The sequence below is a fragment of the Tupaia chinensis genome, unplaced genomic scaffold (assembly GCF_000334495.1).
Source record: "Tupaia chinensis unplaced genomic scaffold, TupChi_1.0 Scaffold149383_1, whole genome shotgun sequence".
Lineage (NCBI taxonomy): Eukaryota > Metazoa > Chordata > Mammalia > Scandentia > Tupaiidae > Tupaia > Tupaia belangeri.
The window spans coordinates 3543218-3567684 of NW_006209227.1; the positions used below are offsets into that span (position 1 = coordinate 3543218).

The 24467-nt window shown below is 40.8% G+C and overlaps 1 protein-coding gene across 1 annotated transcript in view; it reads left to right on the forward strand.

Moving 5' to 3' along the window:
- The window catches only part of TRPM8 (transient receptor potential cation channel subfamily M member 8), a 148066-nt gene extending 125144 nt beyond the window's left edge, over positions 1-22922 (forward strand). The window contains exons 26-29 of the mRNA XM_006171163.2: positions 12389-12488; positions 13525-13558; positions 16920-17011; positions 21977-22922. Of these exons, the coding sequence (XP_006171225.2) occupies positions 12389-12488; positions 13525-13558; positions 16920-16970 (185 nt within the window). The 3' untranslated portion in view covers positions 16971-17011; positions 21977-22922. The remainder of the gene's footprint in view (positions 1-12388; positions 12489-13524; positions 13559-16919; positions 17012-21976) is intronic.
- Positions 22923-24467: the final 1545 nt, after the last annotated feature.

A 24467-nucleotide genomic window follows, 5' to 3' on the forward strand; every position in this document is an offset into this window, starting at 1 on the left:
GATTGATTCTACTTGGGGTTCTTTGTATTTCTTGGGTCTACATGTTTGAGTGCCTCTCTAGATTTGGAAATTTTTCTTCCAGAATTTTGTGGGATAGATTATCAATGTCTTTATTAGTTTCTTCACCTTCTGGGATACCAATTAGTTGGATGTTTGGGCATTTCATGGTATTTAGTATTTCTCTTATAGTATCCTCAGTTTTCTTGCCTGTTTCCTCAGTATTTTTTTTTCTCAATCAGAGGTTTTGTCTTCTACTCCCGACATTTGATCTTCAGCATGGTCTAACCTGCTTTTAATACTTTCGAGGGAGACTTCTATTTCCTCTATTACAACCTTCATATCTAACAGTTCTGTTTGATTATTTTTCATGGTGTCCCATTCTTCTTTCATATCGTGGAAGGGCTTCCTCAACTCTTGGAACTCAAAGTCTCCTTTCTCTTGCATCTCATAGAGTTTTGTTATCATAAATATTCTAAATTATTTTTCTGACATTTTGGTAATATCCTCTAAATTTTTGCTACTTAGAGATGAGTTACAGTGTTCCCTTGCTGGAGATGTATTACTTGAGTCTCTCATCCTTGAGGCTCTTCTCCGATTTTTAGTCATTTGGTAATGTATTCATTTGTAGCTAATTAGTTGGAGAAGGATTCTGTGACTGTGAGCTAGTGTATTTCCCTTACTGTGAAACAGTTTGGTGCTGTTTTCTCCCTTCTACTGTGTCCTCTAGTGGAAATCACAGGATAAGTTTTGAAATTGAATTTATGAAGGGGAATTTCACTCTTTTTGCAACAACTACAGTGAGGTGCAAAGAATTCTCTAAAACTCACAATGTTCAGATGTTTAGCTACCATGTATCTAGTCTTCTCTAGGCTGTGGGTAAGAGCTGAGCAGTAAAACACTATACAATTTTTACAAAAATGTTCCGTAAGCATACAAAATGGATTCTCCAGGAATGATTATACTATATAGTTCAGTCAAAGATATTACCATACACAATATCTTCGACAGATAATTTTCCAATTTTGTGTCCATTAAATGTTTTGCCTTTTTTTCCTAACACCTGATTACAGAGATGCTAAATCAATCTTCCCAACCCACCATCCAAACATTTGAGAAAAGAGAGGACTATTTCTATTCATTTGGATATTTGGGCCCCAAAGAAAAGCTAGAAAGGGCACTCACCACTGGGCCGTTCTCCTTGCCCCTAGCCTCAGATTTAAGCTAAGGAATCTGTCTAGGGGAGGAGAGACAGGTTCAGGGCTGCCTTCTCCATGAAGCACAGAACCAGGCCCTCAGAACTTTAAAAGCCCATGAAAATCTTTTAATTTATTTTAAAAATCAGAAGGAAAAAAAATGAACCTTTAGATCAATGAAAATGTCTCAATATATGTTAGCCTATTTTTCTTTTTAACAATTTAGATACATTTATTTTTAAATTTTTTTATGACTTGAAAGATAAAATTTTATTGACTGGACTGTTTACATAACCTTTTAATTGTTTTCCGTTAAATATGTGACATATGAAAAGCTCAAAAAAACAAAATGAGAAATATGACAGCTCAATAGAAATATGGGCAAAGGCCGTGAACATTTATGTATGGAGAAATAAACACAGTGGCCAATAAACATAAAAAAAAAACCCAAAACTCTCTCTCCTAAAATCTTTTCTGTAACTCTAATATCACAAATGCTTTAGCTTTTCTCTCCCCCTCAGTGCTTTGTAATTTAAAAAAATATATATTTTTCATTGCACCAACCAAGATTTTTTTATACGTTCCAACCTATGTTTATGACAGACTAAGCAAATATTCTTTCTGCTGTGTATTATCTCACAAATAGAGACCTGAGCCTTTGACACAGTGTGAAGACAGATGCCTCTGGAAGCTCGGCCCTGAGTACTCTATCACATTACTTTTCTAGGTCAAACAAAGACTGTGCACAGAGCACTGAATCTCACGGTGTAGAGTACAGTTGTGGATATGCACTTCTTCGACCTTCAGCATATAAATGGTGAAAATGCCCATAGGTGTTGTTGGGAAATCACTTTTCCAAAACAATGGCATGCTGACCGAGTCGGAAATTGTATATGGACCCCTGGTTAGTGGGGGGGGGGAGGAATCTGTAAGCAGATTGTAGAACCAGTTGTTGGTGTGAGGTCAAGGCATAGGCCTGGGAAGGGGGCTGTGGTCCTGAAAACAGGCCCTTAATCCTGGATGTTCTGGAGTTTTAGGCTGTTACTCATAATTAAGCTTTGTTTCTCAATACTGTGTCAGTGCACAGAGAGAGGTGACTTGTTCAGTTTGAGTTTCCTGTGATTTGTCTTCTTCTATTGGGGTGTAAGAAGAATGATCTTGCTTCCAGGATCGGCCTCAAAGGTCATACTCTCAGCCAGGAATTAGTCCGGAATCCAAACAAAAAGGCTGTTATAATGGAAGGCAACAGACGGTACCCTTTGACTCAGGCTCATGTGGTGGAGAAAGCAGATATTGGAGCAAGCTCAGTAAAGTTGGTTTCTAAGAATGTGGCTTTGGATTTATTATTTCACTAAATCTTTATCGTCTATCTATTTTGTGCTGGCAAAATAGGCAGAGCTGTGCTAGGTGCTTTGGGTAAGGCAGTGAAAGAAATAAAAAATAAATGAAGCTTCTTACTTTATTCTATTGTAGGCACATTCTAAACGACAGTAAAAAAATAAACATATACTATTGTAAATTGTGATAAACACTATCAAGAGAAGGGAATGAGAGCAAGAGCTAAGAGAAGATGTGGGGAAGTGTTAGAGGCAGAGGACAGTACCTGGAGTGGCCCTGGAGCACCCTTCTGTCTCCCTCCCTTCTTCCTCTAGCACTTTGAAGATGCAAGGCCTCCTTCAGGTATCTCCCATGTAATGAGGCATCTGGAGCTGGAGTAGTCACAGCCACCCTTTCTTCTTGGAATCAAAGTGAATTAAGCGAATATTGTCTTTCTTATTTTTTTTTTGTAACCTATTACTTTATTTTGTTGAGGAATATTTTTCCAATAAGAACAGATTTTAAACATTTTAAGTTTCGAAATTTCAAAATTTTCTTTTTTGTATTTTTTATTTCAAGTTCTTTTATGCATTTAATCATGTTATTTAGCTTGCAAAGAGAATATTCCAACAAGTGTACATTTCTCCCTAGTCCAGTTGATAATACTATAGTTATCTTCAACAGATAATACCCCATTTCTTTGTCCCATTAATGCTTTGACTCTCTATTTTTCTTCTAACTATCCTTCCTCAGACTCTACTCTTTCACCTACCTTCTTCCCATACTATATGTGGTATTCACAACCATTTACTGTGTTTTTATATTCTTTAGTCAATCAGTTTCAGTCATAGAGTGCAGATGCTCAGAATATATTAAGTGGGGACATACAGTGTCTCTCCTTCATAGCCTGGCTTGCTTCACTCAGCAGTAAATCTTCCATATTCATCCACTTTCTGTCAAAAGCCAGGGTCTTGTTTTTTATGGCTGAGTAGTATTCCATAGAGTATATGTGCCGCAGTTTTGTGTGTTATTGATGTATGATTGCATATATTTATGGGCTACCATGTGATGTTTACATGCAGACACCGGGCAGTGATCAGGTCAGAGTAATCACTTCAAGCATTTATCATTTCTTTGTCATAAAATGTCTTAAATATTTTTTCTATGAAGGAAGGGCTCACAATGGCAAAAACATGCAGCATGCAGGATGAACAGTGTGTCCCAGTTTGCCTGGGACTTCCTATGTTAGCATTGAGAATTCTGCTTTTGGGCACTGAGTTAGGGTGACCAGCTTATCTCCATTGCCCTGGCCTCTCCTGATTGCAAAATTGAAAGTCTTGTATTGTAGGAATTCTCTCAGCTTCCATGGACCCACTAGGCCCCATGGAAGTTATAAAGTGGCCCTCCATGCTGACAAGGAGTGTAGAGTTAATGACTGGGTTGGACCAAGCTTTAGTACAGGCAAAATTTCCATTTTCAGTTTCTTTCTTGTGGAAAAAGTAAAGTAAGGTCACTTGAAGTCTCTAAGTGGGTCAGTTATTTATTATTATATAACAAACCACCCCCAAACTAGGTGACCTAAAACTACTACTGTTTATTTGCTCCTGACTCTGCGGATGAGTCCTTGGTCAGGACTGGACTGGGAGGGCTGGTCCTGTGAAGTGCCATTGGTGGTTGGCATGGACTGATTGGGTCATGGGCTGGCTGGCCCCTATATCTGTGTGCATGCCCGTGTATGGAGTTGGGCGGGCTTTCATCAGGAGCCTGTGTCCTCCAATCCAGGCTCCATGCACAGCACTGGCTTCCTGCAGAGAGCCTGAAGCCTGGGTTCCGAAGGTCGATGATGTCACCTCTGCTGCATTCTACTGGTCAAAAAGAGCCTCAGGCTGGCCAGATTGACAGGGTGGAGGATGGGACTTCATCTCTTGATGAGAGGAGCAGTCTGTAGGGAGCAAGAATCTGTACCCCCACCATGGTAGCTGTCACCTGGGAAAGCTGCATGTGTCATCCCTGGAGTGCCTCCTTCACCCCAAGGCAAGCTTGTAAAAGGAGGTGAGTGGCTCACTGCCCTCGCTGCCCCCCAGTTCACAGCAGAGATGAATGACGCTGCTGAGGCAGAGCGCTTGGGGCAGCACTCAGGAACTCAGCTGCCATGTTAACCTAGATCTTCTGAGCAGTCCAGCATTAGCTTTGATGCCCCGAAAAGTCTGAACCAAAGTAGTCCATCTCCTGTAGCTGTATTCATCCCTGGAACATGCTCAGGATATGGTCGACCCTGCTCTGCTTTTCTTGGCCCTTCCTTGGGTTTAGGCAATGGAAATAGACTTTCAAGAGATGGCTGCTGCTTCTTCTTCTACTTTTTTTTTTAAGAGGCTTTTGCTATAGGGCACAAGTGCTCACAAGAAAGAGAGAGACAAAGAGACAGAAAGTGAGAAGTCACCTCTCCAGGGGGATGGCTACACTGCAATCCCTTCTCCTCCAGTCTCCTCTCGGGATCTTGGGCATGCACGCACATGCACCCTGTGTGTGTTTAAGCCACTGGACCTGGGACTTGAACCAGGGTCGACTACATGGGAGTCCATGGCGTAGCCACTACACCAACTTCTGGTCCCTTCCTTATCATACTCAGTATTTAGCCCATTTTCTTTCACTACTCTTCCCAAATATATTTTCATGAACAATTTGAAAATCTGGTATGTTTTCAGTCCTATAAACTTTTCCTGGGCCAGCTAGGTGGCATGATGGTTAAGGCAGCTGGATTCCCCATGACTAAATGCATGGTTCAAGTCTTGGATCCAGCAACTTGAAAACATGCTGGGTATGTGTGTGTGTACTTGCCCAAAGTCCCAAGAGGAAATGGAGGAGAAGGGATTGTGGCATGGTCAGCCCATTGGAGGGTGCTTTCCCACTTTCTCTTTCTCTGGTGAGCTCATGCACCCTATAGAAAGTTTAAAAAGAAACAAAAAACCTTTCCAGAGCAGAAGGGATTGTGGCATAGTCAGCCCATTGGAGGGTGCTTTCTCACTTTCTCTTTCTCTGGTGAGCTCATGCACCCTATAGAAAGTTTAAAAAGAAACAAAAAACCTTTCCAGAGCACATCTGTCTGAGCAAGATGTGTGGACGTCATGAATGTTACAGAAGTGTGTAAACTTGGGTCCAGAAAATGAACACTGACAATTTGGGATAGAAATAGATTCCTTGATATTTACAAATTACTCAATTGGGTCACTGTAGAGGACAAAAATATCTTTTTTTCTACCTATCTTAGGCTCCAGGCTGAGACCCCTATAACAGAAGACAAAGTAGTAAAAGAAAAGCTTACAAATATATTTATTATCAGTTTTATGCATTATGGAAATTTTCTTAAGGAAATGAAGACCCAAAGAAACAAGCTTGAATATTTTTTTTTTAAAGGTTTGATGAAGAATGGAGAATTGGGCCAGCTGGCGGCAAGGGATAAGGTGAATGCATCCCACATAGCTGACAGCATGGTTTGAGTGTGGGACCTGGCAGCACAAGAAACACTCCGAGTGCATGCGTGTGCATGCTAAAAATCTCAAAAGAAGGGAGAGATAGAGGAGAAGGGATTGTGGCATGACCATCCCCCATGGGGGGTGTTTTCTTACTTTCCTCCTCTCTCTCTCTGTCTCTCTCCTATGAGTGCACACACCTTCTGACAAATTAAAAATAAAAAAAAAGAAAGCAAAAAGAGAGTTGTGGAAAAATAAAAGAGAGTGCAAAGAGTGTGATCTAATGGTGGAAAACAGAAAAACGGAATGAGGCCTGTGAGCTCAGGCCTTGTCTCACCTCATCTCTTTGTCTTGGAGAGGAGGAAGACCTTTCCTCTGTTTGTAAGAAGGGCATCTCTCATATGAGATCTTATACCCTCCCACAGGGAGGTCAGGAAATCCTTCTGAAATTTCGTGACCTGTTTCAGGTCACAAAAAATGGGCAGGGAGAGTTAATGAGACCTTCCTGCTTCTGCCTCTTCTCAAATACTTTCAGCTTAAAATATTCAATTTGCCATGATGCCATGTTCTGGGGTAATGAGTTTTGAACAGCATTATCATTTATAGGTTGGGTAGCCACCATGAACCAATGACAATTCTCCTAAGATTCTAAGCAGGGGCATAAACTCTAGAAAAGAAAAGCATTGCGTTCTTATAAGTTCCAAAGAACCTACCCATCTCCTTTCCTGCTACAGTCGCCTTTGGTAGAGTTTCGTAAAATTCACCCCACATTTGCTGAAAAACTCAATTTGAAAATAGAGTGGATGTAGGATGGATGGAAATTGTGCATGGTCAAGATAAGCAAAGCATGGGAAGGGGCACAGCCTTTGTCAGCACATAAAAAATCAACGCCGTAGAAGCAGTCACGTTGTAGGAGCTGTTCGTCCTCCACACATGTAACTTGGTTCTGGGAATCTGGCCATGAAGGACTGGGCTTGTGAGCCCCAGTCTGGCGGGAGCTAGATGGGAGGTAAGACAGTCTGTGTCATGAGAAGTTGCCCTACAGGTAGGGGAGGGGCTGCGACCACTGATCCAACGCAGTAGCCAGGCACTGTGGCTATGGTGGTAAATACTATGCAAGCTCTCAGTGCCCTCAGCCTGGATGTACAACCTGGGAGGAAGAACAACAATTTAAAAACCATACTTGAAAAGTGTGAAAAGTACTAATTTCAGAGAATATGTAGGATGTCATGATAGCTATATAGCGGACACATCAGCATTAGACTAGAGAGGATCAGGGAAGACTTTCTGGAGGAGGAGGAGGATATTTCAACCAAGACTCAGAGAATGCATTGGAATTAACCAGACCAAGGGGCAGAGGCCGGGATGGGGCCACAGAGTGAGGAGGTCCAGGGAGGGGTTTCAGGGAGAGGTAAGTTGAGAGGAGGGAAGAGTTCCCTGGATCAAGGGCCATAGGGAGACATAAGAAAGACTTGAGCCAAGTCCCACAGCCAAGTTCTAGCTCTATCTTTCTCTCTCCCTACACCCCTCCCCCACAGTCCAATGTGCCATCCTGAATCCTAGAGGAAGGGAAAAACGTAGATAAGATCCATGACAGTGCAAGAAACGGTGCTGTGAATCACGAAATGTATTTCACAATATGTTTTGAGTTCAAGGCTGAAGTGAGCAAAGAAACTCTCATGGGCAGCTGGGAGTCTCAAGTCCTTAGACCGCTGTGTACGTCTACACCCCTCCAACCCTCATCTCGTTCTGTGACTTGGGAAGACCAATCATCTTAGGGTGTTGGGGATGAGAAGATGGTGAACTGTCCCCCTACTAGAGCATTCCCAGGAGAAAAGAAAGTCTCTATTAATTGGAAAAAAAGTGAAAGTTAAAGGCAATTTGAGAAGTAGAAAATTTAAGGAAGAATCCAGTACAAATGACTTAAAGAATACGTTTTCTTTTCTCCACATTGATTTTTGCATGATGAATTAGTGATTCTCTGCTTTCTTAATGCCTCAGTCCTACTGCTTACAGCTGCGATGTCTTCTCATGGCCTCATGAGATGTGTGTTGTATTCTGTTTTTTCCCTCATGGTTTCTGATAGAATTGTCACTAACGACCATTATCACTGGATTCACATTTCACACTGGGGTGATCATTTCTGGCCCACTAGTGTAACCCCAAACATTTTGATGATTCAGGAAGTGAAGAGAGAAATTTTACTAAACTGGACATGCTAGTTAATGGCAACTAAGAAAACTGTAACATGCCAAGAACCATTATTCTTTTTGCTAAATTTCATGATTGTTTGTCATAATCTTTACACAGGAAGAAGGCATGGGTAAAGATACATTATAGCTCAATCCCCCAGTCCTCTTAGTTCTCACAGCTTTTAGGGTATGTGTTCCATACCCTTTATCCGTACCATTTATGTAGATACCTCGTAACTTGATCAAGTGTATATAAGAATCGTTATTCTTTACCTACCTAGAAAAGAAGGTGAGATATTCATGGAGTTGACCTTAAATGCTGAGCACAATGTTCTTCTGCATTAGCCCTTGAACTCAGACCCAGTAAAGGCTGCTTTACGAAGGTAGAATCTGACTCCAGTGGTATCAGGGTTTCAAAGATCATCATAGTCAACCCTTTTTTAACAGCATTATTTTAAGACATTAAATGTCACTTTGGGGATGTCATTAACTATCACACATATGTAATTGTCTTTCTTAATGAAGACAGTGTTTTGACAATTTGGATAAGTTACTGTCTTCCTCCTCATAGTTTTACATCAAAAGGCAAAGTGAGCCATTTCTAACTAGAAGAATGAAAAGCCTTTATTTCATGGGTTGGGACTTGGAAGTTCAGATCTGGAATTTGACTGTATTCAAAGGCCACACCCAAATATCAGAAGCATTTAATGGCATGTCTCAGGGCCATCATGGCTCTGCCTGTCTGGAGGACCTGGGGGACCAGTCTGCCTTCAGATAACAAAAGGCTTGCAGTTTCACACTTTCTCCTAGATTGCTCCTGAGGAAAAACAAACAGTGGGCAACTGTTACAGTGAGGAAGGCTTTGACTCCATTTAGAGAACAAAGCCCATGTCTAACACTTAGTGTTACCTGGAAATCAAGTCAATGGCTCGGGGTGGTGAATTTCCATCGCTAGTAGGAAGCGGGTTAGGGACAGATGCATGGAGGGGCTTTGCCGATAAAGGCTCATTCTCCAGAGTTACACTGTACTCAGTCCCAGATCGATGAGGTCAGTACACTCAGTGTAGACGTGAGGACAAATCGGTCCTCCAGATTTGGGGTGGGGTTGATTAGGCAGGATAAAAACTGTTTCATCTCACCAGTACACAGCTAATGATGAAGCATAAGAGCAAGAAGTGGAGACAAGCCCTCCAGTTGGCCAGCAAATGGACAGGAGCTTCAGCTCAAGAAAGCAGATAGGCCAGAAATGAATGATGTTAACCTGGACCCTCCCCACTGGGCCCCTGGGAGCATGGTGATGTCACAGTAATGGGAGAAAAAGTACGAGCTGTCAACATTCTCCTCTCCAAACAGTTCTTATTGTTAGGAAGGAATAGAACACTCAAGGGAGTGGGGAAGCGCGGGGGCAGGATCCTTCTCCACCCAGTGGTGGCGTGCTGATGGCAGGAAGTGCCGAGGTCCCGGTTCACTACTGCCCCCCGCCCCCCCGCAGCTGCCTGGTCCCCGCCTCATCTGCTGCCCCTTCCTGGAGATTCCTGACTCCGGAAACCACAGCACCCAGTGGTGGCCAGAGCCTCCAGTTGGCAACGCATTTTCTAAAAATACTTCGCATTTGCCTCCAAATGATGGGGAGGCCATGGGTTTCATTTTAAAATTGTTTGGAAAAAAAATACAAGATTTTTCAAATAGCTTTCCAAAGTGTAGAGTCCAAACTTTCATTTTGGGTACCTTTTTGGTGGCATCTGCTAGTAATAAAAAAGTATGCTACTTAGTAGTTGCATGTTTATAAAATGTACTTTGTTGTGGGATTTGGAAAGCAGTCCATATTTATTAGAGAATGTTTGAACATTTTAGAAAAACATGAATGAAGACTGACAGCACATGAAACCCACTATTTAGAGATTGATGTTACCAATGCGCTGGTGTTTATTCTTGTGCGGGTGTGTAATAACTGGACTGCTCTGTATACACACACTTGACCTAGTAATACATCGTCAGCATTTTTATATGAAGAAATAATAATCTATGTAACATTTTATTGTTGTTGTTATTGGGTGCATGTGAAGGCACATAGAGAAAGAGAGAGAGAGAGAGAGAAACTAGAGAAAGTGAGAAATTACCCCCCAGGGGGGGATGGCCACACCACAATCCTCTCTCCTCCATTCTCCTCTTAGGATTTTGGGCAGGCATGTACATGTGCCCAGAGTGTTTTTCAAACTGCTGGGTCCAGGACCTGATCTGTGCAGTTGGCCATGTGGGATCCAGCTGCTTTAACCACCATGCCACCAGCAGGCCTACCGTAGGGCAAATTTTAACTGTGAATTATTCCAGCCTAAGGATATACCGTAATTAATTTAACCAGTTAACACATAGATTATTTTCTCTTTTGTTAGAAAATAACACCACAACGAAGTTTCATGCATTTATTTTTGAGCATATAAATGACATTTTTCCTTTGAGTTATTTATTTAGAGAAATTTCTCTAAAAAGGGTATGCACACTGTTAAGTTTCTGTATATTTCCCATCTCCTCTCTCCCACCTTCTCAACCCCCATTACCACCAAGGTTGTAACAACTGACAGGTTTTCCCAGTCTATGGCAGGCTCATTTCTCTACATCCTGCCAATGCAGGACAGAGTCATCCTTTTAGACCCTGTGAGTTTTCTAGTATGGTTGGTTCAGCTGCTATGTCATCATGTCAGCTTGTCTTTCTTAGCTGTAGAGGTTTGTTGCTTTCTCTGGTCATTGGTCATTTTTGGCCTCTAGCCATCTGTGTTTAGAACCACCTACCCTCTCTGCATGGATTTTTTTTAAGTCCTTTTCTTGGGCTTCTACATATGTTTTAGTGTGAATAAAAGACATTGGAAACTACTTTGCTAGAAAAAATACAATAAAGTCACTTAAGAATTATTTTGTCAAGTGAATAACCACCATTTAAACATATATCTGGGTTGTTTTTGTTTGTTTGTTTGTTTTGTTTTTCAGTTTTGCCAGAGGGTGTGTGTGCTTGCTGGAGAGAGAGGAACAGTGAGAAAGCGCCCTCTTCCCATGAGGAATGGCCATGCTGCAATCCCTTCTCTTCCATCTCCCCCTCCTCTCAGGATCTTGGGCACGTATGCACGTGCTCCTTGCATGCCTTCTAAGCCACCAGGTCTAGGACTTAAGCTGTGTGATCAGCCGTGTGGGATCCAGCCATCCCAACCACCATGTCATGGGCTGCCCCCGTATTTGCTTTTTAAAAGAATTTTTCATTATTTTTTTGTGGGATACAGTGTGGTTTTGCTCAGCATGTATACGGTGTGCCAGGATTAAATGACAGATCTAGACATATTCATCTTCTTCATCAGTGAACAGAATTTGCTTAAATCCAGTCACCTGCATAGTGGTTTCGTCTTTGACTGCCAATTAATTCTAAGTCCAGGAGGATCTTATAATTATTCCTTATCTTAATGTGTTGATGATTTCATTTAAGTGATAACGTAGAAGTAAAACGTACATCCATACCAAGTGGTCACCCGCGTGGACGTACGTACTTTCGTGTCCCCATGAGTTCATGTGGAGACCTGTTGTCCGATGCACTAGCACCTTGAACACCCATGACGTGTTGATCTGGTCTTTGTCTGTCATCTGAAAGGCTCAGGTGCTGGAAGAACTTGAAGAATCTTAGCCAGCATGTCCCAGGCCCATTTTACCGCAGGCATTTGTTTAGGTAGAGGGGAACAAACTGGAGATAGAATTTCCTCTGAGGTCTGCACGCAGACTGCATGTTTCAGGATGACAGGAACAAGGTCCGATGTCAGTTTTAGGTTGAGAGTAGGCAATCCATCGACAATTATCCAGCGGCATGGTTTAGCATTTTTATGTCATTGAAATGGAAGAGGAGCACATATCAAATGTGAGAACCAAGTTCCTTAGTGGGAGGATTCTGCTAAGTCAGAAAACACACAGACAGCATTTGGATCGATCTCTATTTAAAATAAAGATCGCGTTCCTATTTCACACCGGCAGCTCCAATTCCTCGTTGTTGCTGAGAAAACCATTAATATTCCATTGTTCTGTGCCTGTCACAAGTAAATAACATTAGTCAGATCAGCCTGTGCGAGGCGAAATCTAATTCTCTTAGATTCAGAGTCTCACAAAATGTAGAGCAGGTGTTGATTTAGAAGCAAAGTGCAAATGAAATCATTTGAATTTTTCTCTTTTCTCATTATTCAAGGTTTCAAAAATGAAGACAACGAGACTCTGGCATGGGAGGGTGTCATGAAGGAAAATTACCTTGTCAAGATCAACACAAAAGCCAATGACACGTCAGAGGAGTATGTCAGCTCTTCCTTTCTGCTTTGCGAGGCTCCCTTTGTATACGTAAGCAGACACCACGCGGGCAGTTTATTAGGGCGAACTCTGTACATGGAGTTTGCAGCAGAAAGGCATTACCCAGGCCATTACCAATGACAGGCGCTTAAGTGTCTGCCAGCCTGCCAAGGATAACGCCTATTCATTATCCCCCTTGTCCTTCAAGGCCCTCGGGGAGAAAGAGGTGGTTGGAGTCTGCAGAGCAGGGCCACAACCAGGTAACACGAGTGTGGGTTCCCCCAAACCGCTGCAGAGGTGGGTTCCGGAAACACCCGCAGGCCGTGGGCAGTTGGCATTACCTTGCAGGTACTACACATCTGTATCTCTTGATGAAGAAGAGACAAGAAGACAGAGCAGTTGTTGCAAGCCATCCCTGAGAAGTCCTTCACATTTATGAGCCACACGGAGTTGTTATAAACATCCTTGAAATTCACACACACACTCCATGAACAAATCACAGCTCAGTTTGTAGGCAGTCCACAAGTGATGTCTTATCAAATCTGTGATGTGTGTTCTTATTGTGAAGGCTAGCATTCTTCACTGACAGCTGTCACTCTTCCTGAGAGTTCCTAACACATCTCAAGATTCACTGTAACAAATACAAATAGAAGCACACTAATCCTTCGTCAGGCCCAACCGAACTATGGAAGGTAGCATGGGCCGTTCGTTTTCTCTGAGCAAACGAAAGGGTACTCTAAACTCTCTTCTGCTCCTAGACTCTGAGACCTTGACTTTGAAAGGAAGGGATGAACCTTGCAAGTCCCCTTCCACCACTCCTTCAGCCAGGGCAGCATTGATTGCTGTCCTTCTAATTGAGGTGAGAGAGAAATTCCGCTTCATTTGGGTATTAGGAAGAAAGTCGGAGAGATAAAAACAGCTGCCCTTGATTTAGCTGAAAATGTAAGATTGTATTCTGTCCTTTAAAAGATGGAAAGGTGGAGCCTAATAGCCCTTTCTCAGTCACTTTTTATCATTTTCTGTTTCTGAACTTCCTTTCAGAATGAGGCATCGGTTTAGACAACTGGATATGAAGGTATGATTTATTAATAGTTTGAGAAGTGTGTGTGTGTTTATTGAGAATATAGAATCTCTAATACTTTTGAGCTTTCAGTCAGAGGCCAGTGGTTATGGTCGGAAAATAACAGAAACTAATTGTTTTTTTTAAAAAAGCGAGATGTAGTCTGTTCCATAGTCCGCTTTCTTCATCCACTGTGTGAGGACTAGAGACTGGGATGGAATTCTTCTCATGCTCCCAGCCTACACAGGGTGCAGTCCTGACACCACACTTCCAGCCTCTCTGCAGCCTTGTCTACCACTGTCTAACCAGGGCTTTCTCCTCTTCTTTCAGGTGTGTAGTCAGGGGGAGGTGTGGGAATTACAGGAGCAGCAGAGGGCGGAAGGAGCTGTTGGGAGCTTGTGAGCCTTTCTGCTAGTCTTCGAGGACACCCTACCTTGTTACCTGTTCGATCTTGAGGGCATTGCAGATGCATGGACACATGTTAACATGAGGCATGGAGAGCGTGCACCCACCTGACCCTGGAGTTATGATCTGGCTCAGCAGAAATGACATCTAAAGAAGGGATGGTATTCAGCATTTTTCACAGTGTTTTGAGAATGGCATTCTGTATGATGGCATTCAAATACCCTCCCAGTGTTGGCTGTTTGATGGGTAGATCTTCTCTCTCCTGGCTGGGCAGAATCTCTGGCACTCAGAAACATGTCCATAGTAGGACCCCAATAAATGTATGTTGAGTGAATAAATTTTTAAAAATGTCCTTTACAGAGCTCTAACATGAGGATTTATCCACTCACAATTTCTCGTTTATTTATTTATGTGTTAGCATGCCTAAGGTTTTAGGAAATTGAGGCTGTGTCTTCATGGGCCCCACCTCCTGAGGGCTGACTCGATGCCTGGCCCCCTCCTGGTCCCCTTCTCTTCCTTTTAGCTCTCCCTCTTCTTCTCGTCCCCCAGTCGCCTGCTCTATTGAAGTCGATGACAGGACGGCGGCCTCTTCTGCCTTGTGAATCTCTATCTATTATGGCATGACACCTCAGTCGACCATTTCATTTTGCTCATGATTTTGTGGGTCAGGAATTTAGGAAAGGCTCATCTGGACAGTTCTTCTTCATGTGATCTCAGCTGGGCTTACTGAGCTGATTTTGCTGGTGGCTCAATAGGGTCAGTGGCCCTGTGCATGGGAGGTCATAGGCAGTGGTGGTGGTGGTGGTGGCTGAGGCAGTCACATAAAAGCTGAAAGCTGTCCCCACCCGTGTGCGTGCCAAGGGTCTCCATGACCTCTGAGAATTGCTCTCCTGTCTGTCCCCTTTGCATGCACCTGGCTGCAGAGCTCAGGTTCCTCTTAGTCCCTGTTACACATTCACCACCGCCACGCATTGTGCAGGTGTGGGCAGGGCCAGGGTGGGGTAGACAGCAGGGAAACCTTGACTGCTCAGCACAGGAGACCTCCATCCTCACCCCCTCACCCAGGTGGGCTCACAGCCGGGCGCCTCCCCTGCCCCTGTCCTCTGCTGCTCTCATTCTTCCATTACTTCCTCTGCCTTTTCTCTTCCTCCTTGAGAGAAAAACCCTCCTTTCCACTCATGTAGAATTATACGGATTGTTTTTTGTTTCTGGAGCAAGGTTTGGGAATCTTTTTATTTTTTCTTTTAAAATTTATTTTTAAACACCTTTATTGAGATATAATTGATACTTAAAATTGTATATACTTGCACAGTGTATAATTTGATGTTTTGATACATGTAGGTAGCAAATGATTGCTGCAATCCAGACCAGCTAATTAACACTTCTGTCATGTCTTCATAGTACCACTTTGTATGCCTACGTGTGTGTGTGTGTGTTTGTGTGTGTGGGGCGAGACTTAATTTAGCATCTGTCTAATCGCAGGACTTCACATATGTAATACAGTGTTGTTAACCCCCGTCACTGGGCTGCATCATCTATCCCTTGAACGTACTCATTTTGCATAACTAAAATTTTGTGCCGTTTGACCAACATCAGCTAATCTTCCCCTCACCACTATCCCTGGTGACCACCTTCCTACTTTCTGCTTCTATGAATTTGACTATTCTGAGTTCTACAAATAAGTGAAATCGTTAATAACAATTTTTATTGGGCTAGCCTGGTGGGTATGCCTACGTGTGTGTGTGTGTGTTTGTGTGTGTGGGGCGAGACTTATTTAGCATCTGTCTAATCAGCAGACTTCACATATGTAATACAGTGTTGTTAACCCCCGTCACTGGGCTGCATCATCTATCCCTTGAACGTACTCATTTTGCATAACTAAAATTTTGTGCCGTTTGACCAACATCAGCTAATCTTCCCCTCACCACTATCCCTGGTGACCACCTTCCTACTTTCTGCTTCTATGAATTTGACTATTCTGAGTTCTACAAATAAGTGAAATCGTTAATAACAATTTTTATTGGGCTAGCCTGGTGGGTAAGGGAGCTGGACCTCACATGAAAGATCATGGTTTAAATCCTGGCTCTGGCAAATTGAAAAACGCATTGGCATGTGTGTACGTGTGTGTGTCCAAAATCCCAACAGGATGGAGAAATGGAGAAGGGATTGTGGAATGACCACAACCCCTGTGGCATGCTTTCTTCCTCTCTTTCTCTCTACTGAGTGCACAAAGCCCCTGGCAATTTTAAAAAAAGAATTTTATTACGTATTTTACTTAACTTGCTTTTTAGTATTTGTACTACTTGTGTGTGAAGACCTTTTACTACAAAAGCTTGATTTATTAGTATTATATCATGTTTATTAGTATCTTACAATTTTATTAGTATTAACTACACATAGCAATAGTATGTAACCTGTGACATTTTAAACTATTCTTTTTTTTTTTTTTTTTTTTTAAGAGAGAGAGAGATTTTTGCAATAGGGTACATGCACTTGCCAGAGAGACAGAGGGAGACAGAGTGATGGAAAGTAAGAAATCACCCCCCAGGGGGAGATGGCCACATCACAGTCCTTTCTCTTCCATTCTCCTCTTGGGATTTTGGACACGCCCACACACGTGCCTGATGTGAATTTAAGCCACCAGGTCCGGGACTTGAACAGCGGTTGACTTTGTGGGAGTCCAGCGACATAATTATTACGCCATCTGCTAGTTCCTTTAACTATTGTTATTGTGTGGGAACCACTAGTGATTTGCATTTGAGTAAAGCCAGTATTAATTGGTTTACTAATTGGTTACTAATTGCTGGTGATGTAATTTCAGAAAGAAAGCAGAGAATAGGGTCTGAAATACCTGCCACTCATCTGCTCTATCCCACTCCATATGGCATGGAAAAGCCATAGAGCAATATTTTAAAACTGAAAGTTGGAAAATGTATCTTAAGGTCTGTTCTATTTCCTTCCCCTTTCCAAGCTTAATGATCTCAAGGGTCTTCTGAAAGAGATTGCTAACAAAATCAAATAAAAGCCCCGGACTGGGATGGAGAGACTTCTAATTATGACAAGGTAGGTCATTATCATGGCTCTTTTCTTCTTTGCTCTGAAAATTTACATACATTAAGACTAATTTAAAAATCATGATTTTTTCCCAGTTATTTCATCTTCCTATATTATCAGATTTGAAAATAATGTATTGTGCAAAAAAGTCAAACCATACGGAGATATAGAGAGGAATAAACAGAAATTTCTCCTCACACTTCCCTCCCACGAGCTTTGCCCCCAATGCCAGAGTGAGTCCTTGTACCCTTTGGCACCTTAGCAAGGGGCGGCATCCTGTACAGTGATTCTAACATAAATTGAAAGAAGATAACTCTGTTTTAAGACTTGCTACCTTTTCTTCTTCCTTAACACTGTTTCTTGGATATTTTTATAAGTCCAAATATACCATATTTTCATGACTAATGTTACATTTACGGCTGTGAGATATACAAATATATGTTGATCATCTTTTTGCTAGCAGAACATATTTTAGAAGCAGGTGGCATAGTGGTTAAGGCACTGGATTCCCACATTGCTGACCATAGTCTGAGTCCCAGACCCAGTGGTTTGAAAATCATAACAAATAGATAAATAAATAATGTTAAAAAGTGTTTTAATTAGGCAGTCATGATTTTTAGTAACAGCTCCTTTGTCTCATAAAAATAAGTAGTACCCCCTTTCCCCATCCACTATTTCACGTTCTGTGGTTTTAGTTACCTGTGGTCAACCACAGTTTGAAAATAGGTGAGTACAGTACAATAGGATAGTTCATGACAAAGAGAGACCACATTCACGAAAATGTTATTACAAGATGTTGTTATAAGTGTTCTATTTTATTATTAGTTATTGTTGTTAATCTCCTACTGTGCCTAATTTATAAGTTAGACCTTATCCTACGTATGTACGTATAGGAAGAAATATACAAGCAAGGGTCAGTACTTTCTGTGGTTTCAGGCATCCACTGGGGGTCTGGGGATGTTTCCCCAATGAATAAGGGGTTGGGGGTCAACTGTAATACAACTAGCTGACAAAATTCAACCCAAAGTTTTGCTCCATGATACTACCATTTGCTATAAATATGCCCTCTCATTACCTGGCCAGTTCCTGAAACCAAATGTTGAAAATGTTGTTCAGGACACATTAAATTTGGAAAAATAGCCATGGGCATTTAATTGGACTAGAATTTATGAAAAAGTAAATTGCAAAGAATGAAAACACACTGTAATTAGTGTAAATCAACAACCCTCGGAATGGGAGAGAATTTTTGTTAACTGTGCCTCAGATAAGGGACTGATAACCAGAATACACAGGGAACTCAAGCAGCTTACCCAATAGAAAATGATTAATCCAATTAAAGATGGGAAAAGGAGCTGAATAAACAACTCTCTAATGAAGACATACTAACAGCCAAAAAGTATATGAAAAAATGCTCAACATCTCTCATTGTAAGGGAGATGCAAATCAAAACCACAATGAAATATCACCAAACCCCAGTCAGAATGGTGAAGATTAAAAAAAAAAATAATGATAAGTGCTGGAGGAGATGTGGTGAAAGGGGAACACTCCTACACTCTTGGTGGAAATGTAAATTGGTCCAGCCACTGTGGAGAACAATATGGAGGTTCCTCAAAGACCTTCGAATAGAACTACCATATGATCCAGCAATTCCACTCCTGGGTATCTACCCAAAGGACAGGAGAGCACTCAGTCAGAAAAGCACTTGCACATCTATATTCATTGCAGCCTTATTCACAATTGCTAAGACATGGAACCAACTCAAATGTCCACAAACAGATGAATGGATTGAAAAATTGTGGCAGATATACTCCATGGAATACTATTCAGCCATAAAAAACAGCAAGGCCCTGGAATTTGATAGAAATTGGATGAATATGGAAGATTGAAGATCATTTGTTTCAAACAACAGTATTTGATTACTAGAACTAACATTACACCATCGAAATAATTAATCTGAAAATAATGGAATGATAAGAGCCTTCAGGATTAGAGAAAACGTTGGACAAAAAGACAAAAGTGCAGATGATTGAGGGGAAGAACGTAGGAAATTTGGAGGGAAAATGGAGAGGTAAGACTTGTGGGACACAGATAAGGTTTATTATCTGTTGACAAGGTTGTGTGTGGTGGTCTCAACTGAGATGCACTGAGGTGCATATCATGCTAGGTGAAGTCTCTTCACAATCTAAATGATGTATAGTGATTTAATGTATGAACAATAATAAAAAATAAAAAATTTAAAATTTTTAAAAAAGAAACTTAAAGAAAAAGAAAACTTAAGAATGCTCTCCTTCCCCCTCTTTCTTACTTCCATTAATATTCATTGGGTGGGAACCAGCAGTTAGCATAATGGCTATGTTGCTGGACTCCCACGTAGTCGACTGTGGCTCAAGTCCCAGACCTGGTGGCTTAAACTCACGGTAGGCGCGTGTGCGTGAGTGCCCAAGATCCCGAGAGGAGAAGGGATTGCCGCATGGCCATCTCCCCTAGGGGATGATTTCTCGCTTTCTGTCTCTCTGTCTCTCTCTGTCTGGCGAGCGCACGCACCCTATAGCATAAACCTCTCCAAAAAAAGAAAAAAAAAATATTCATTGGGTGGCTGCTAAGTGCCCAGAACTGTGCTTGCCCCTGCACTGACTTGACAGGTGTATCACTGCCATGCACTAAATGCTTAAACTGCAGTTTCTGTATATGGAGGGATTGTGCTGCAGGGGAAATCCTATAATGGAGGCTTTGTCAGAACCAAAACTGATATATATTTGGTATAATTGAGAGTCAGGTACAGCCTTTTGATGTGCTAAAAATAGTAAGTCTTGTATATTTAGAAAAGACTTATTTCAATTTGTTCATAGATGTGTTTAATGAGAACAATATTAAACTTAATAATAACTTATAACTTGGCTCTCAAAACACTTGCCATTTTGTTTAACTTATGACTGGAACGTAGAAAAAACAATCAGGAGCAGATAACACAGTTAAAAATGATAGAAAATCTGGGACCAGCAGGTGGCAAGGTGGTTAAGGTGTTGGAATTCCCACATGGCCAACCATGGTTTGAATCCTGGACCTGGAAGCTTGTTTTCTAACTCTCCCTCTCTTACTCTCTCTGTCTTTCTCTGGCATAATTCATGTGAATAATAATAATTAATAATAAATAAAATAAATAATAATTCTTTAAAAAATTATAGAAAATCTAAAGTGATCAAAAAGTTGTCTTAATCCGAGAAGATTCAAATCCAGACATGTACAGCCATCTCTTAAAGGTCTTGTCTCATCTGTCATTCTTTTCTAAATGTGTTGATGGGATAAAATGGGCCATTAGACTGGCTTCCTGCTAGCTTGACCTTTGCTTAACTTTATTAATATATTGAGAGTTAATTAAATAGTGAACTAAATGAATTGGGAGAAGGACATGAGTCTGTTTATTTGTGTGTGTATACATCCAGGAAAGAAAGACGAGAGGAAAAGCATATGAGAAAACAGATGTCCCATAAACTCTTAATCATGGCATTTTTGGAAACAATGACATTGGCACATCCAATTTATTGTATACGTTTACTTCTAAATATACAATCATTTTATTTCACGTTATCTGTTATATCCTTAAGATCACTAAAAGCATAATTTTATAGGCAACCAGCTGTGTATCAAGAACACTGTACCCTCCCAAAGTCTTTCTGATGCTTCTTCTTCTAGAAGCGTGAGGGTGATCTTCTCCTGTGGGGGAAGAGTGTCAACCTGAGGTGGGAGCTGACACTTATGGGCAGGTCTTTATCACTTTTCCCATCTCCATCTGCGAATCAGCCTACGATCAGTAACTTGAGATGAAATCAATAGACAATCATATATATATTTTTTCCACCTTGGTATTTGCCCAAAGGATAGGAAAACAGTTAGTTGGAAAGACACATGCACATCCATGTCTATGGTAGCATTATTCCCAATTGCTAAAACATGGAATCAACCTCAGTGTTCAAAAACTGATGACTGGGTTTAAAAATTGTGATATGTGTATACTATGGAATATTACTGAACTATAAGACACAAGGAACTCTATCTTTTGACTCAAATTAGATAAACATAGAAGACTTAGTGCTGAGCAAAATAAGCCAGACTCTGTAAGATATACACTGTATATCTCCATTAAATTTGTATTGAACACCTGCACTCTGTAGCAGAAATGGAAAGATCTGAAGATATGATAGTGGAGAGGTTAAGTGTAGATGCCAGAGACTGTAAGGGAGGTCAGTGGGTAGTAGACAGTGGGTGCTAGAGGGTGAGTGTGAGGTGCAAAGGGAAGAAACATTTAACAGACAAAAAAAATAAAGTTCTCTGTTAAAAAAATTATATAGATCATGATGGGGACTTTATGTAAAATATAAAATTAATCTGAAAATAATAATTATAATAAAAAGATGGAAAGGCAGCCAAGAATTCAGGGCACAAGTAAGCCATCTATGTTTTCTTATCTTTATGCTTAGAGTGGGCACCCTCCCTGAGGACCATGGGAAGTAAGGTCTCTGGACACTGGTCTTTCCTACATAACAACCCATTGATTCTCGTATTTGCTGCACTTACATTCTAGTTCAATGAAAGAATCTGAAGTTGTTCCCTTGGGAGCAAACATAAAACTACTTTTTATAAAGTATTCTAGTTTCTAACTTTATTATCAACTCACTTTTTTAATTTATGCAGAACTCACTGAGCAAATACAACACTCAGAAACTTTCTGGGTCTTAACCTAGACTGAACGATCAAGCCTTGCTCAGTCGACCTTAGTTACTCAGTTCAAACTGAAGACTGGCCAGAACAAACATCTCTAAGAGTAAAAACATCCTCAGAGCTGCTTCCATGCCAAAGATAATCTCTCAACTTCTGATAGTGTACTTAGACCTATTTTGGGTGTTTTCCCAGTGTAGCCCCTGAGAGTGGAAGTGGGAAACCTGTTGTTTACAGGACATTCTTTTTTTCCGACAGGTAGAAGCAGACATCCAGATGGAAAAGGCTCAAGGAAAGCTGATGAACACTTTGCTACTGACTACTAAAGGAGACTTTTTCAGGCCCCTGGGTACATAGAGGGTGGCTTTTAATTAACCCAGCGTGCTGAAATCTGAGCATAAAGCGTGTGATTGATTTTACTCATGAGGCCGGGTGTAAAGGAAGACGCTTTCCTGTCATATGCTTTTACCGATGGGTGCCTCTTTCTGTGTCTCAGTACCTAGGACTGATGGTTGATGGTTTAAGTGTGTTCTTGCATCCTCTTTTTTCCTTTAGTTTTCTTATTTTGACCCACGCATATTATAGGAGACTGTGTTTCTAATGAATAAAAACCTGGCCATGCTTTTTTTAAAAAATAAATTTATTTTTTACATTTAATTATTGTGTATCATTACAGCATACCAAAAGAATTTTACTCCTGTACTTTTATGTTCAACTTACTCTGTACTTTTTTCCTTTGTTTGTATTATGTGACTAATTAATTGAAATATTGTTAAAAGTCTGTCAAATCAGTCCAAATTGTAAAATGTGCTATATAGTAAGAGAAAGCTGCTCCTTTCAGGTGAAACTCAGCGTTTCTTGTGAGCTCTGCATCCTCAAGGGAATGACGAAGCACGTCTTTCCCTCTCTGACTCGCCAGGAGCTCCTAGTGAAGGGATTATCCCCATTCTTAGCAATGTGAACATTGATCCAACATACAACAGTAAAGGGCATTGCTGATTTTGTTTTCATTGGGTGAGCCTCTTTCTCCTCTTATTATTGTTCACGTAAAAACAGTAAATAAATATTTTAGAAACGTTCAGTTAAACAGAGATGTAAAAAGAACAAAAATAGTCCCCCACTTCCTAAAAGTAATCATTGCTTACATTTCTGCATGTTTTTCAATTTTATTTTTTCCTATGCAGGTTTCCACTCTTAAAATTTTATACAAACTGTTAAAAAATTGTTAGTATATGTGCTTATCAGAGAGACAGAGAGAGAGAGAGAGAGAGGAAGAAAGCATTCCCCAGTGGGGCATGGTCACACCATAATTCTTCTCCATTTGTCCATTCTGTTAGGATTTTGGGCACACATGCACATGAATTCATTCTTTGTTTGTTTGTTCATATGGTGCATGCATTTTCTGGAAAGAGACAGAGAGAGACAGTGAGAGAGAAAGTGAGAAATCACCCCCCTCATGGGGGGGAGAGGTATGGTCGCACCACAATCCCTTCTCCCCCATTCTTCTCTTGGGATTTTTGGCATACACATACATGTGCTGGGTGTGACTTTCAAGTTGCCAGGTCCAGAACTCAAACTATGCAGTCAGCTATGTGGGAGTCCAGCGCCTCAACCACCATGCCACCTGCTGGCCCCACAAAACATTTTTCCAGTTGCCAGGGCTTGGATTTGAAGTGGAGTCTGCCATGTGGGATCCAGTTCCCTTAACCATAAGGCTATAGGGTGGTCCCATATACCTTTTGTATATGCTTTTTCACTTAATATTTTATCAAAGATGTTTTCTTCATAATTGTGGTCTTCTTAAAACATTATATCAATAGTTTATAATATCCAGCTCCAGCGGTATCTCTAGTGTCTTCATTGAAGGTTGTTTCCAATTGGTTATTAGGATGAAGATCTGTGTATGTGACTCTTTTTTCTGTGTTTTGGAAGACTAGAGTCCAAGGAATACCTTTTGATTAGCAAATCATTTACAAGGTTTTTTCATACATGGATAGCAAATAGGAATTATTCGCTTGAGCATACAATATGAGGTACATTAACTTATAGTGATTAAAATAAAATATTATGTGTAATCCTTAGTTTAGGGAGAAATCAATATGCTTATTTAAATATTATGGAGGATAAATGGTATAAAATTGGGAAGATTATCTTATTGAGTCCCCCAGTCTTAATTTTCTCTGAAAGAGGTGATATGTGTGAGCTAAAAAAAAAAAAAAAACACTGGAAATACATAAAGCAATTATATATTTAAATGCCTTAAGTACCTATAAGTAGTTTGTCAGCTTTCAGCTTTGACTAGATGATAAACTCAGTGGCTATAGAAGAAAATCTTAGAAGGAAGCTATTAAAAATGTACCTGATTAGAAAAATACAAAAGCATTATTAAAAAAATGTCATTTTGTCTGGGCAAATGGGTTAAAATGGCTACTCATAGCATTCATCATGTTTGCAAGAAATGAACACAAATAAAAGGTGCCTTTTTACTGAAACCTATGGCTTAAAAGGAACTCTTATTCAATAGGGTCAATCAATTCACAGCTTGAGATGCTATAAGGAGATGGGACAAAATTTACATGACAAAAATTGTCAATAAACAGACTGTCTAGCATTTCTCTGTTAGAGAATGTCACTTTCATTTCACCATGGCAACCAAAATATCTGCCTTTTCTGAGACCACTAAGAAGAGGTCTTACGTCATCTCTACACACTGGGAAAGTGACAGTGTGTGGTGGAGAATATTGAGCAG